The sequence below is a fragment of the Amphimedon queenslandica genome, unplaced genomic scaffold (genome assembly GCF_000090795.2).
Source record: "Amphimedon queenslandica unplaced genomic scaffold, v1.1 AMPQUscaffold_13140, whole genome shotgun sequence".
In the NCBI taxonomy this organism is placed as follows: domain Eukaryota; kingdom Metazoa; phylum Porifera; class Demospongiae; order Haplosclerida; family Niphatidae; genus Amphimedon; species Amphimedon queenslandica.
Window position 1 is genome coordinate 50,963 of NW_003546624.1, and position 12,044 is coordinate 63,006.

The window sequence follows — 12,044 nt, forward strand, 5'->3', positions numbered from 1 at the left end:
GGTACCACTAGTTCTACTCGTCACGCGGTACATAAATAGGCGGATATTCATCATTTTTGCAGTTTAATTTCTCTCCAAACCTGTTTGATAGCATTCTACAGCCATCACTGTGTTATTATATAGCTGCTTTCCTTTCCGCTCTTGCTTCTCAGTCGTTCTCAGTCAACGGGAGGCAGTGGAAGGAGAGGAGCTCCTGTTTTTCCAGCAGTACTCATCTTAACCTGCTACTTTCCCTGGCATGTCTTTTTCTAAACTTTTTGGATCAAAGGAATCAAGAAATTCTTTGGACTCTGTAAGTTCAAGAAAGAGAGAGAGAGAGAGAGATTTGTGTTGTTTGTGCTAGTGTTGTTTACGATGCTTTTTTTCTAATGCCAGACCACATGAGTAGTATATACACACACACTCTACTAATGAAAATCAAAGGACTGCCAAGAGTATCATAATCTGTTGTTACTATAGCCAGTTTTAGCTCAGCTCGGTAGCATAGCTTCTCTTTGAAGCTCTTAAGCTTTAGATGCATTCTGTACGTACATGGTTACTCAAAAAAAGCTTATGTAGCTTCCATTTGCCCTCCCTGTCAAAGAGAAAGCAAGTAGGAGAATGTGAAAGAGGAGCAGAGCAGTAGCTTCTTTGTTTACATAGTCTTAACCACAAGAATGCTCACACACCCACGCATCACTCTTGCTTTTAGTTTCTGTTCTCTTCTGCGCATGCGCAATAATTGCCCGGGAATATTTTGGCGGGCTCCACCCTGTCTAGTACAGTAATTAAAGCAAATTCTTTTTCCTTGTCGTCAAACAAGGCCGAGAAGTAAGCAGAACAGGTAAAGAACTGGAAGAGCCAAAAGCAGATCTAGTTTAATCTCAGCATACTACAAAGAACTTTGCAGGTAAGCTGCTCCTGCAGTTATCTTTGCAATCTTGCGCATGCGTATATTCATCACGTGCCTAAACCGCGGGCTATAACAGCCAAGATAAAAAGACCGCAGAGCCAGAGATAGAGTCTATCGTAAAGATAACACTGTAGTAAGCAAGACACTTTCAATCATGGCTCTCGTGGCTCAAATGGGACCCGTGCTGCCTGCAGCAGCACCACCCGCGCGCTCCTATTCGTCACCTCCACCTTCCTCGTTCATGCACAATAACTCTAACAAGATTTCCTCTCCTTTGCAGAATTCTCGGAGTAAAAGCGATAGCAACAAGATGAGCAGAGGAAGGGAAGTACTACGCGGAAGGCTAGGTTTAAGAAGAACCAAGACTTCTAAGGTAAGGAGTGGTTTACAGGGAGCTAGTGTTGTGCTTGCAATTTTGACACTTGGCAAATTAACAGCAATTAGATAGATATTGTTTATCCTATCTCTCTCTCTCCTACTCTTCTCTTAGTTACAACCAGCAGAAATCATAGTCTATTCTGCTTCTCATGATGGCAAGGCATCAGGCCAGATTGAAATATTTGAAGAAGCTTTCAAGATATATCAAAAACCCAAGAAAGTGGTGATGCTAACTGAGCTGGCCCAGCCAGGGGTCCAAGGAGGTTCTCCCTGCACGTCCCTCAGCTGCTCACCATCAACTCATTCCCCCAAGAACTCTTTCATGGCAGCGTCTCCACCCATGAACTCTCACACGACCCTCTGGCCGTTCCAAATCCTCACAAAGACCGGAGAGGTCTACGAGCTATTTGCCGAAAGTCCCGAAGACCAACGCCAGTGGTTGAAGAGGCTAGGACTCCTCATCATGTTTCCTTATTCGCCGATACCAGAGGAGCCGGCTGTCAACCCAATCAGGGAGGGATATAAATCAAAACTTAACGCCAGGGACTATAATGCTGGTGAGTGCATGTAGTACTATAAGATAGCCATAGACTGATAAAGGTGTTGATTGGTGATTGCTAGAGTATGCTTTGAGAATGGTGTATGTGTGCTTGGCATGTGTGAGGATCATGTCTACCTCTAAAGGACTATTGTTACATTAATTTGATTCATAGACCAAATTATCATGTTTGCTAATTCCACCTACATGTATCACCTCCTATTGTGTACATGTAACATGTGAATTACATCAAGTAACTCCCTTATTACTATTCCTTCCAGTTTCCCTTTATGTCATTGTAGGAAGTGGTACTGAATATAGTTCCCTGTATATGTAGTGATGCATGGCATATTATTACATCAACATTGTTTATTTACAGTTTTTTGATAATAATCCTCCTGTTATTGTCCCTTTGACACATGTACATGTTGTGTATGTGTGGGGCCTTTGCTTCCTATTGCAGCTGTGTGACAAGCTAGAATCGGAGCCACCTGTGTGCTATGTACTGTAATACAGCTCAGACTCAATGATTAATGCTATTTCCTGTTGAGTATATGTATAATGCATTAGGAAGGGTGTTGTCCATTTAGTTATTGTCCTCATTGCCATGTATCTTCCTGATTCTCAAATAAGTACACTTTTTAAATATTGAATAACCCCTACCTTCTTCTTCCTTATTAAATAATCTAGTGCATTCTCTTTCCTATCTTTCTCTCTCCCTTGCCTAAATAAACTATCAATAGTTCATACTACATGTATATTGCTATGGAAGTTATGCATATACATGTATTTGTGGATAGTGTATCATAGTGCATATTATTCTAGCTGTTTCTTTTATTGTAATAAATTGTCTCGTAGCCTGTGGGTCACATGAGCTCAGTGTCTGGCTTCATTCATCATAACTCTCCTCTCCACATGAGAGTCGCCTCAAACCAACTATCGAAAAAATTATTTTAACATATCCACGACTATAGTAACTCTTCTGAGAAACCCATAGCCAGTGATGTGTGTGTAATAATGTAATTTATATGCCCTGAGTCCTTTATACATTGTAATTCTGTTGAAGTTTGTATAGGTGGTTGGCTGTTATGGACTAATCCTCTTAGAAATATATTTCCATATGATAATATTCTGGAGCTTATTATGCATTCATGCGATGCCATTGGCATTCATCATTTCCTCCTTTTGTTCCATTTCTTAGTATTTGTGTCTATCTAATCTACTCCATGTAATTACTATTGCATGCAATATAATAATAATAATAATAATAATAATATACTAGCATTGATAACAATAATAATAATATTTGTATTGCTATAGACACACTTGTATTGTCCACCCACTTTCAGTTACGACGATGATGATCATTATCATTATTATTATTATGGTTTATGACAACACAATGAGTTCATTGTACCTTCATTTGCACTCTTTATGGAGCTAATTTAATGTGTCTAACTCACTTCCTCTTTTCCCCTCTCCCTATAGACTCGGTGTGGGCAGTCTACATACTACCGGAGGAGGTTGGCTCACGTGTTCACGTCCTCGGCCTACACATACTGACTCTCAAGAGCAGGGTCTCTGAGACTCAACCAGGCCAACTATCGATCATAAGTGCCGCCGACCACACCCCCATCGTCACCTGGGACCGGGACAAGATGAGACGAACTGGCTGCCTAGGCAACATGGTCTTCATCGAGATCGGGCGGAGATGTCGGGGCGGGCCAGGGCTAGTGTGGATGTACGTCGGACCCAAAGAGACAGCAGCCCTACGAGAAACACTACACATGTAAGTATACAGTAATGACAATATGTGATTAGTGGCTGGTGATCATGTGACGAGCTAACATTGAGCATGTGATTCCACCTTCTCATTCATATTCTGTCTAGACTCCCTGTACCTCGCTATTTGTTATGCTTTATCACTGAACCTTTCATTAGTCACCCGTCCTGTATCACTCTAGCATACACTGTATTGTGTTGGTCTAGCCACTAGTTGTGTAACGTGCATTGTAATGATACAGAATCATGTTCTTATTATGTAGAGGCTATTTAGAATATTGGGTATGCTGTTACACTGTATATATGTAAAATAGTTAAGAGATATCCTTGTGTGAATTACATGTTTGTATACACTGTACATCTTATACATCCTCTCTTGGGGCTGTGGACCCTCCCACACTATTATTCCAACCCTTGTTCCTCATGCTTGACATTCCTTGCCACACAAAGAAGGAGAGCTCTAATTTGTACTGCGTCCTTTCTGGGTAAACTGTTACTGTAGCTCAAGAATGTACTGTCTAAAGAGCAAGGGTGAATAATGGAGCTAGTTTAAACTGTGTCCTCATTTATGGTCACATGATATTTGCAGCTTATATTGCCTGCAGTGTTTGTAGTATATAGGTGTATTATTAATCAGTGTTGCAGTTTATACAATAAATTGTGAAAGCTTTTTGCACCATTTTAGGAAATGGATCAGAGAGAGAGACCTCATATTCCTTTAGTTAATATTCCTTTGCTCTCTGCATAGCCACTATACACCTGTACATCAATTACAATTACAAGCTCTCTCAACTTTATATTTATATTTTTGCCTTATATAGTTTTGACACCTGTTCTATGATGAGCCTATATTATGCAATACACATTTTACTTAAATTCAATTTTGATTTTAGTTTTCAATCCCTCCACATGCAATTAGCACACATCTTACCACAACTTGTGCACATGCCCATCACATGCAGGCCTGTATAGTGCTTGAGTGTGGGCCAGATCTCTTAACCAAATAGAGTAAACTGTACTGTTTCCTGAATCACTGGAACTTCACCAAAGTGGTCTGATGATAGTACTAGAGCATGATATGGGAGAAATGAAGTGTCTAGTATTTCTTTTTTTATTTCTTATTGCCACAATTAGATCTTTTGTCTTCTTTGTTAGCAAATGCATTACTTTCATGATACATGTATCTCAGTTTACTATAAGGTTTAATTTTGAGTTTCATGTTCCTCTTTCCTCTCTCTCTCTCTCCTCTCTATTTTGTTGTTGGTCTGAGATTTCCTCTTTGTCAGTTTATGTGTGGACAGTGTTCCCTCATTGAATTAGTGTAACCTCTGGGGAGGCATTGAGTGTACATATTGTCCTATTGAATGTACATGAACCTGTAACCTGTCAATTTGTAATCCATTTCATCTTTTGATGAAAGTTTATAAGTCCATCTACACTAGCTATTACATTCTCTCTCTCTCTCTCTTTCATTAGGTTTTTATTCAAAGGAGATGGAAGGGCAGTACCCATTACAGCACAGCCTCCGCCCCCAGAGCCAGGGCGTGCCTCCTTTGACAGCGGGTTCCCTCCCTCCTATCACAAACGTGGCTCCCAGTCCTCCCTACAGCGTAGCCCAAGCATCAACACTCCACAGAGACAGCTAAGCATAGAGTCACAGCCAAGCTCTGATTCCGGTCACCCCTCCTCCCCCTTCTCCTCTAACTCCAATCCTCCTCCGATAGACTTTGACTCTCACCCGAACCGGATTAAGTCCCGTCGCTCGGCCCCCCGTACCATCTCTGCCCACTACCCGTACGAGAACACCTCAGAGATGGACTCCAGTAGACGTAGCTCAAGTTCCTACAGAGACTCGATAAACTCAGAGTCATTTACCGATGAACAGTTTCCGCTGGAACCTGAAGTATCTCCCAATGATAGTTTCCCAGATGAGAGGTCTTTTGTGGAACATGATGGAGGGAGTCACCATCCTCACTTTAACACTCGTCACTATTCGGTACCCTCCATGCCCTCTCGACAGCTACACAGAAGTCACTCGACTGCTACTTGTCACCCGTCACAACGATCAGGGGACTACGAGAGAATGATCCACCCGAGACACAGTCAAGGAGAAATTAAATATGGAGGAGGAGCATACGAAGACCCAAGAGACCAATATGTTAAGATGCAACCGGCTTCAATAAATGGACCAGAATCGGCTCTAGCACAGTTAAGAATATCTGGAGAGGTACACACGCCTTCTCCTCCATATCAACAATCCAGCCAGTCCCTACAACCGATTAATGAGGACAGGTCCGACTACGAGAATTTCCCACTTACGAGAGACATAGAGAGCGAGTCTTTCACATACTACACGCCGTCATACGAGAACATTACACAAGTAAGACAGGAACTAGCGTCTAGACATTCTCCGTCGAGTGGAACTGGACGGACTCACAGAGAACCTGTCGTTTTTGGACCAAGACTTAAAAGCGTTTCTCCTCAGTCGCACAACGTACGAATGGCTTACATTGGCAATAGAGACAGTCCTTCTCCTGAAATCATAGCAACTCCATGATGAGGTGGTTGGCTATTACAGTTTAATGCATTAAAATAAGTGAGACACTGACACTGATTGTCATCAACTGCAAGAGTATATAAATGAGGTTAAGAGTTAATGGTCTTATTATTAACGAACGTTATCCTTATTTATTGAACTTGACTGTTCTATCCTCCACATGTTTAATCTTATCTGTCTATCTCCTAAATATTACTCTTCTATTATTAAAATAACCTCCATCACTATTAATTATCGGTACAATTATTTATTATAATTTATTATTATTTATCTCTTCCCCTCTCTCTCTCTCTTATTCTTGATTCCCTCTCATTATCCTTGTGTGTACAACTAATATTATTTTAAATTACAACAATAATTATATAATAATAATGGTGTTAATAATTAACAGAGATTGGTTGGAGGTGGGGTTTCTGGAATGGCTCCACCCACAAATCTGTCGGCTTGAAATGCTTTTAAATCTGTATCACTAATCTGCTGCGTTGTAGTCGAATCTATACAAACAAAGAATGTGTCACATGATGCAATAAGAACAAATTAACATGATGTCACAATTATGTTAAACTTGCAGGATACACTTGTGTACTATTATTACGATGTCCGCAATGCGAGCCAACAATCCATGAAATATTTAAACTTTGTGCGGATACATTATAATGACTGGATGATAAAATCATATCCATTATCGTCACCTGATGAATGAGTGGAGTTTTGTTTTGTTTCTTTTACGCCAAAGAGGTCTTTGACAGGAGTTACTAGACCATTGGTACCAGCCCCAACTAACGAAGAATGAGAACCAGTTCTTACACTAGCTGGGGTCGTATATGGCCTTGATCCTGTGACCTTGAGAGAGAGAGGGGGGAGAAGGAGAGAAGGAGGGAGGGAGAGAGAGAGGGAGAGAGGAGAGGGAGGGAGGGAGAGAGAGAGAGTGGGAGGGAGAGAGAGAGAGGAGGAGGACAGGAAAGGAAGGTGTTGGTAGCTTTAGGTGCAACCAATAATGTGTCAATTAAGTAAAATTTACCACCTTCTGACAGCCAATAGATTAACTTGTGAGTGAGTGTGTGTGTGTGAGCATAATTGTGGTGTGAGTCACATATGTATTTCTTTCTATTTCATTGTTAATTTTATTCACTTACAAAATGGATTATTTCATCAGTTGTGGTTGATTGGTACTGCTGGAATAACCTTTGCTGTTTTTCATACTCTTTTCTTACATTATCTATCTAAACAGACAATAATGGAGCTTTACTTAGACACATCACTCCCCCTCTCCCTCTCTCTCTCCCCCTCTCTCTCTCCCCCCCTCTCTCTCTCCCCCTCTCTCTCCTCACATATTGCTGTAAAGTCCCATTAGCCTGTGCTTCATAAGCCAGATACCTAATCTCTTCCATTGAGTGATCCTCCATGTTAGTAAGATTAGGACACACTCCTGAAGGAGCAGGAGAATAACAAGAAAGAGGCCACATTGACCCTTTCTCCCAATTAGACAGATCCTCTTTAATAGCAGCACTGTGTGGGAAAGAGAGAGAGGGTGGAGGGAGAGAGAGAGAGGGAGAAAGAGGGAGGGAGGGAGAGGGAGAGAGAGAGAGGGAGAGGGAGATCAAGAGAATGTACATAGTTAAATCAAATCCACATGTACCTACACTATTTGATTAGCTGATGTTGGTTCTGTGCTGGTTACTTCTATCACCATATTATTAACCTCATCCTCCCAGCTCACTCGTCTTTCATGTCTCGTACTAGGACCATCAAACCAGCTAGTACTCTTCAAATTCCCTCCAGTCCTAGGGTTTGACCAGTTCCCCCCTCCTCCTCCTCCTCCTCCTCCTCTCCCTTCATTATTACTAAACCAATTTGCTCCCGAACCTCCTCTATGACTTGTCCCTGACCAGTTCCCTCTTCCTCTTCCTCTCCAATTCTCATGATTGTGCCAATTCCCTCCTCCTCCTCCTCCTCTCCAGTTATTGCCGCCCGACCAGTTTTCACTGCGTTGGCTCCACCCATCTCCTCTTTGACTCCACCCACCACCTCCTCCTCTTTGGCCCCACCCACCACCTCCTCCTCTCCCTCTATAATTTTGTTGCTGGACGTGGGCGTAAGGGTTACCTCCTCTTCCTACCTAATGATGAACACGTTATTAATTACGCTACTTTTTAAATAAATATTACCGGTCTATCTCCCCAGTTTCTTCCATTATCGAATCTACCAGTATTTGATGAGTGCCCATAGCCTGGTATGTATAAAATTAAAACATTATATATCTATCATGCAATATTTAAAATTGAATTTTAATATATATATAATTATTTAATTTTGTACCAAATTGTTGCTGATTCTTTGGTGGATGGAGGAACCGGCAATTGGCCCCATAATGGCATCTGTCCTGAAGATAGAACTTGCATACTTCTCTCTGCTTTGCCATTTAGAAATTAGAATGGTGGTACCTCGAAATTATTTTTTATCCAAATAAAAAATTTTTAATTTTGTGACGCCACATGACAAATTTATTAAGACCACACCCATTTAAATGGCGAAAAATAATGTTTGCAATGTGGACACTTTTAGCTCTCCTTCTCCTTCGTCCTCGCTGGAGGCAGCCTTTAGTATCCGTATTGTGGACATAGACAGCTATCAGGGGGCTCCATTATCTGGTCTTGATGTCTGTTACTCTGATTTTTCGGGAGAGCCAATTAAAAGTGTTCCTGTGGTGCGAGTTTTTGGATCCACTCCTGCCGGTCAGAAGACTTGCCTACACGTCCATGGAGCCTTCCCTTACCTCTTTGTTCCGTCACTAGAGGAAAAACCATCAGAAAGGTAATATAGGAGGGCTGAAATTATAATTAAAATAATTTTTAATTAAATTTTTAATTTTTGCATTGAATTTTAATTTAATTTTAATTTAATTTTTAATTTTTTTTTAGATATCTAAAGTTATTTGCAGAGAGTATTAATCATGCCCTGCAGGTGTCACTGGGAGCAGCTTCAAAGAAAGAGTCTCACGTTTTTAAGATATCAGTAGTCAGAGGAAAGTAAGTGTTTAATTTTTAAAATTATAAACAAAATACAAATCAATCCTTTGCCTAAGAGCATAGTATACATACAAATCTATTTGTAGAGTGTTTTTGCAATTTTTATAATTTTTTTCTGATGCATATACATCTTATGAAGTATGAGCTAATTTTGATCAAAGTTTGATTTTTTACGAATTTATGAAGTTGCTCAAAAATCTCTCCAAAGCAAAGACCATGTAGATTTATAGTACAGGGTATTTTATCAAAAATGGCTAAAAGAGATATCTCATTTTATTATATTTTATACTATGTATAAAGCATCAATTCTAAGCACTAAATCTTGAATTATTACCACACACATGTGTACTGTATATGTACATGTACATAACTTTTTCTACTTTTAGGCCCTTTTATGGCTATCATGCATCAGAGTGTGTCTACTTGAAGATATATCTCTATAACCCAAGACACATTAAGAGGTAAGAGGAGAGAGAGATGGAAAAAAGAGAGACATGAATATTAAAAAATAAATAAATAAATGCATTAACAGTATATGTATGCATTAATATTTGTGACTCTTTGTGCTATTACTAGTATTTCATTACCTACAGTATTCTGTAAAATACCCTCCCTACTGCTGTACTGCCCCAATTAGCAGACCCTCCTAAATATTGCACCTCTACTTGGCTTCACAATAATAAACTTTCTATTAAGTGCACCTCCTGGTCAAGATAATTATTTTTGAGAGGTGCAATATTGTAATTAGAAGGTCCCATTGTTTACAGGTGTATTGCATACTTTTCTATGCACCTAGCTCTTTAAACAAGCACCTCCTGGAGTGTAGTAATTAAATAAGGCACCACCTGAGACATGTAATTATATTTATCAGGAAGTGTGTTAATTGGTAGATTGTTTTTGTACTTATATAGACTGGCTGATTATTATTATTATTTATTATCATTTTTATTATTACATTCATTGTATGCATTTTACTACATGTACTAAGCTTTTACAAAATAGATTTATATGTACATGTATTTACATGTATATACATGTACTGTAGGTTGGCTGATCTGCTAATAGTGGGTGCTATAATGAGAATACCACTGCAGCCTCATGAGTCACACATACCATTCATACTACAAGTAAGTGAATTAGAGAGGGAGGTATACCATAATTTATTCTCAAATAAAAGCCTACTCCAATATATGAGTTTGTATAATTAAAAGATAGAAAGCAGAAGCCTGAGTTTCTGTACATGTACATGTACATTATAGTTTTAAGTTTTGACCATCTACTGTTTTTTGTTGATAGTTTATGGTATACCATAATTTATCCTCAAATAAAAAACACTCTTAAATAAAAGCCAGTTCCAATATATGAGCCTGTATAAATTAAAGATAGGAAGCAGAAGCCTGAGTTACTATTTGAGAATGTACTATACATGTACATGTACGTGGACATTATAGTTTTAAGTTTTGACTAGTTGCTGTTTTTTGTTGATAGTTTATGATTGATCATAATCTTTATGGCATGAACTATCTTCACTCCAGTAAAGTGATGTTCAGGGTGGGAGGAGATGGAGAGGAAGAGGAGAACAATGAAGTGATAAGTTAATAATAAAACTGCCATTCTTATCATTCTGTTTATAAACTAATATATTTCTTTTTTTTATAGGCAGTCCTTCTCCTGTTTCATTCTCTGGTTCTAACCAGTTGATATCTCCAAGTAAACGAGTTTGGCAGCTGGAAAAATTAGCCAGGTTTGATTTGTGGGGTTATTAGTGTTAGTTATTAATAATGGTTAATTAACCAGTGACATGTTGCTGTACGAGTCAAAAGTGAGTGCATGTAAGTTGGAAGGAGATGTTGTAGTGACAGACATATTGAATAGGGAAGAACTGAAACAAAGTGAGATAATAAATTAATTAAAATAATTTAAATGTTAAAAATATTATGTTAATTTTTATTTAGAAAGCGGTGGGTTTCCAGGGTTACTGTCTTTGTGGGATGAGGAGAGGATAAGAAGAGAGAGCCACTCAATTACTGATCATCTTTCACCACCACCTTCACCTGGTTAGACCTCTCACCTTTTTCCTTCATTCTTTCTCCCCTTCCTTCCTCCCCCCTCCCTCCCTCTCTCTTTCTCTCTCTCTCCCCTACCCCCCTCTCTCTCTCTCTCTCTCTCTCCCTTTCCCTTCCCCCTCTCTCTCTCTCCCTTTCCCTCCCCCTCTCTCTCCCTCTCCCTCTCTCTCTCCCTCCTTAGATCGCTCCTGTAATCTTGTCCATCCTGCTGAAGAAAGACACAGAACACTTTTATCAGAAATCATCGAATCAAAGACAATCAAAGCCACTCCTCTCTCTCCTCCGCCCCTCTCCTCCCTCTCTCAGTCGCGTGAGCCCGAGTTTCATTTCTCTCAGAGAGAACCTACATGTAGCCCTTCATTGCTGTCACCATACCGTTCTGAGACCCCGCCCGTTGACACGCCCACTGGAGATCACCCTGTAGTGGTGGATGAAGACGTGATAGAGTCCAGTTTGAGACTAAAGAAGAAATTATCATCTTTGTCAAGTGAGTTTATAAATTTTAGTGACAAACTTGCAAAGTTTTGCAAGCCTGCCTTGCAAAATTTTAGTACATGTAGTTCTAGTTATATAATGTAATCTTCATGATAAAAGGACACCTTGACATTTTGTAATGCTCCAATAATTATTGGTATGGTACTAACCTACATTGTACATGTGTTTAAGGACTGATAGTGTTGACCTGATGTTGTCCTTAAAGGCTATCATACACTAGGCAACATTATTGCATGCAACTTTTTGGTTGGTTTGATCTTTGTGGCCTCAAGTTGACCACTGCTCAACTTGAGGCAACAAGATCAAA

The 12,044-nt window shown here is 39.7% G+C and overlaps 3 protein-coding genes across 4 annotated transcripts in view; 2 read left to right on the plus strand and 1 right to left on the minus strand.

Moving 5' to 3' along the window:
- Nucleotides 1–104: 104 nt before the first annotated feature.
- On the plus strand, nt 105–6,519 carry LOC100638015 (insulin receptor substrate 1-like). 2 transcript variants are annotated; one of them, XM_003389128.3, is made up of 5 exons: nt 105–292; nt 1,173–1,265; nt 1,383–1,827; nt 3,297–3,597; nt 5,067–6,519. In XM_003389128.3, the coding sequence occupies exons 1-5, from the start codon at nt 239–241 to the stop codon at nt 6,145–6,147; spliced, it is 1,974 nt and encodes a 657-aa protein (XP_003389176.1). In that variant the 5' UTR covers nt 105–238; the 3' UTR covers nt 6,148–6,519. The 2 variants fall into 2 exon arrangements, with proteins under 2 accessions (XP_003389176.1, XP_019856449.1); XM_020000890.1 differs by lacking the exon at nt 105–292 and adding an exon at nt 330–889.
- Nucleotides 6,457–8,611, minus strand: LOC100638142 (protein no-on-transient A-like). Its single transcript, XM_020000892.1, has 7 exons — nt 8,467–8,611; nt 8,316–8,377; nt 7,791–8,266; nt 7,479–7,656; nt 7,284–7,370; nt 6,840–6,990; nt 6,457–6,641 (listed from the first exon to the last, which is right to left on the minus strand). The coding sequence occupies exons 1-7, from the start codon at nt 8,567–8,569 to the stop codon at nt 6,532–6,534; spliced, it is 1,167 nt and encodes a 388-aa protein (XP_019856451.1). The 5' UTR covers nt 8,570–8,611; the 3' UTR covers nt 6,457–6,531.
- Nucleotides 8,596–12,044, plus strand: part of LOC100638271 (DNA polymerase zeta catalytic subunit-like) — an 11,514-nt gene continuing 8,065 nt past the window's right edge. Inside the window, 9 exon segments of the mRNA XM_020000893.1 lie at nt 8,596–8,961; nt 9,069–9,176; nt 9,563–9,637; nt 10,222–10,303; nt 10,665–10,770; nt 10,836–10,920; nt 10,974–11,068; nt 11,132–11,233; nt 11,424–11,729. Coding sequence (XP_019856452.1) covers nt 8,675–8,961; nt 9,069–9,176; nt 9,563–9,637; nt 10,222–10,303; nt 10,665–10,770; nt 10,836–10,920; nt 10,974–11,068; nt 11,132–11,233; nt 11,424–11,729 — 1,246 coding nt within the window. The 5' untranslated portion in view covers nt 8,596–8,674.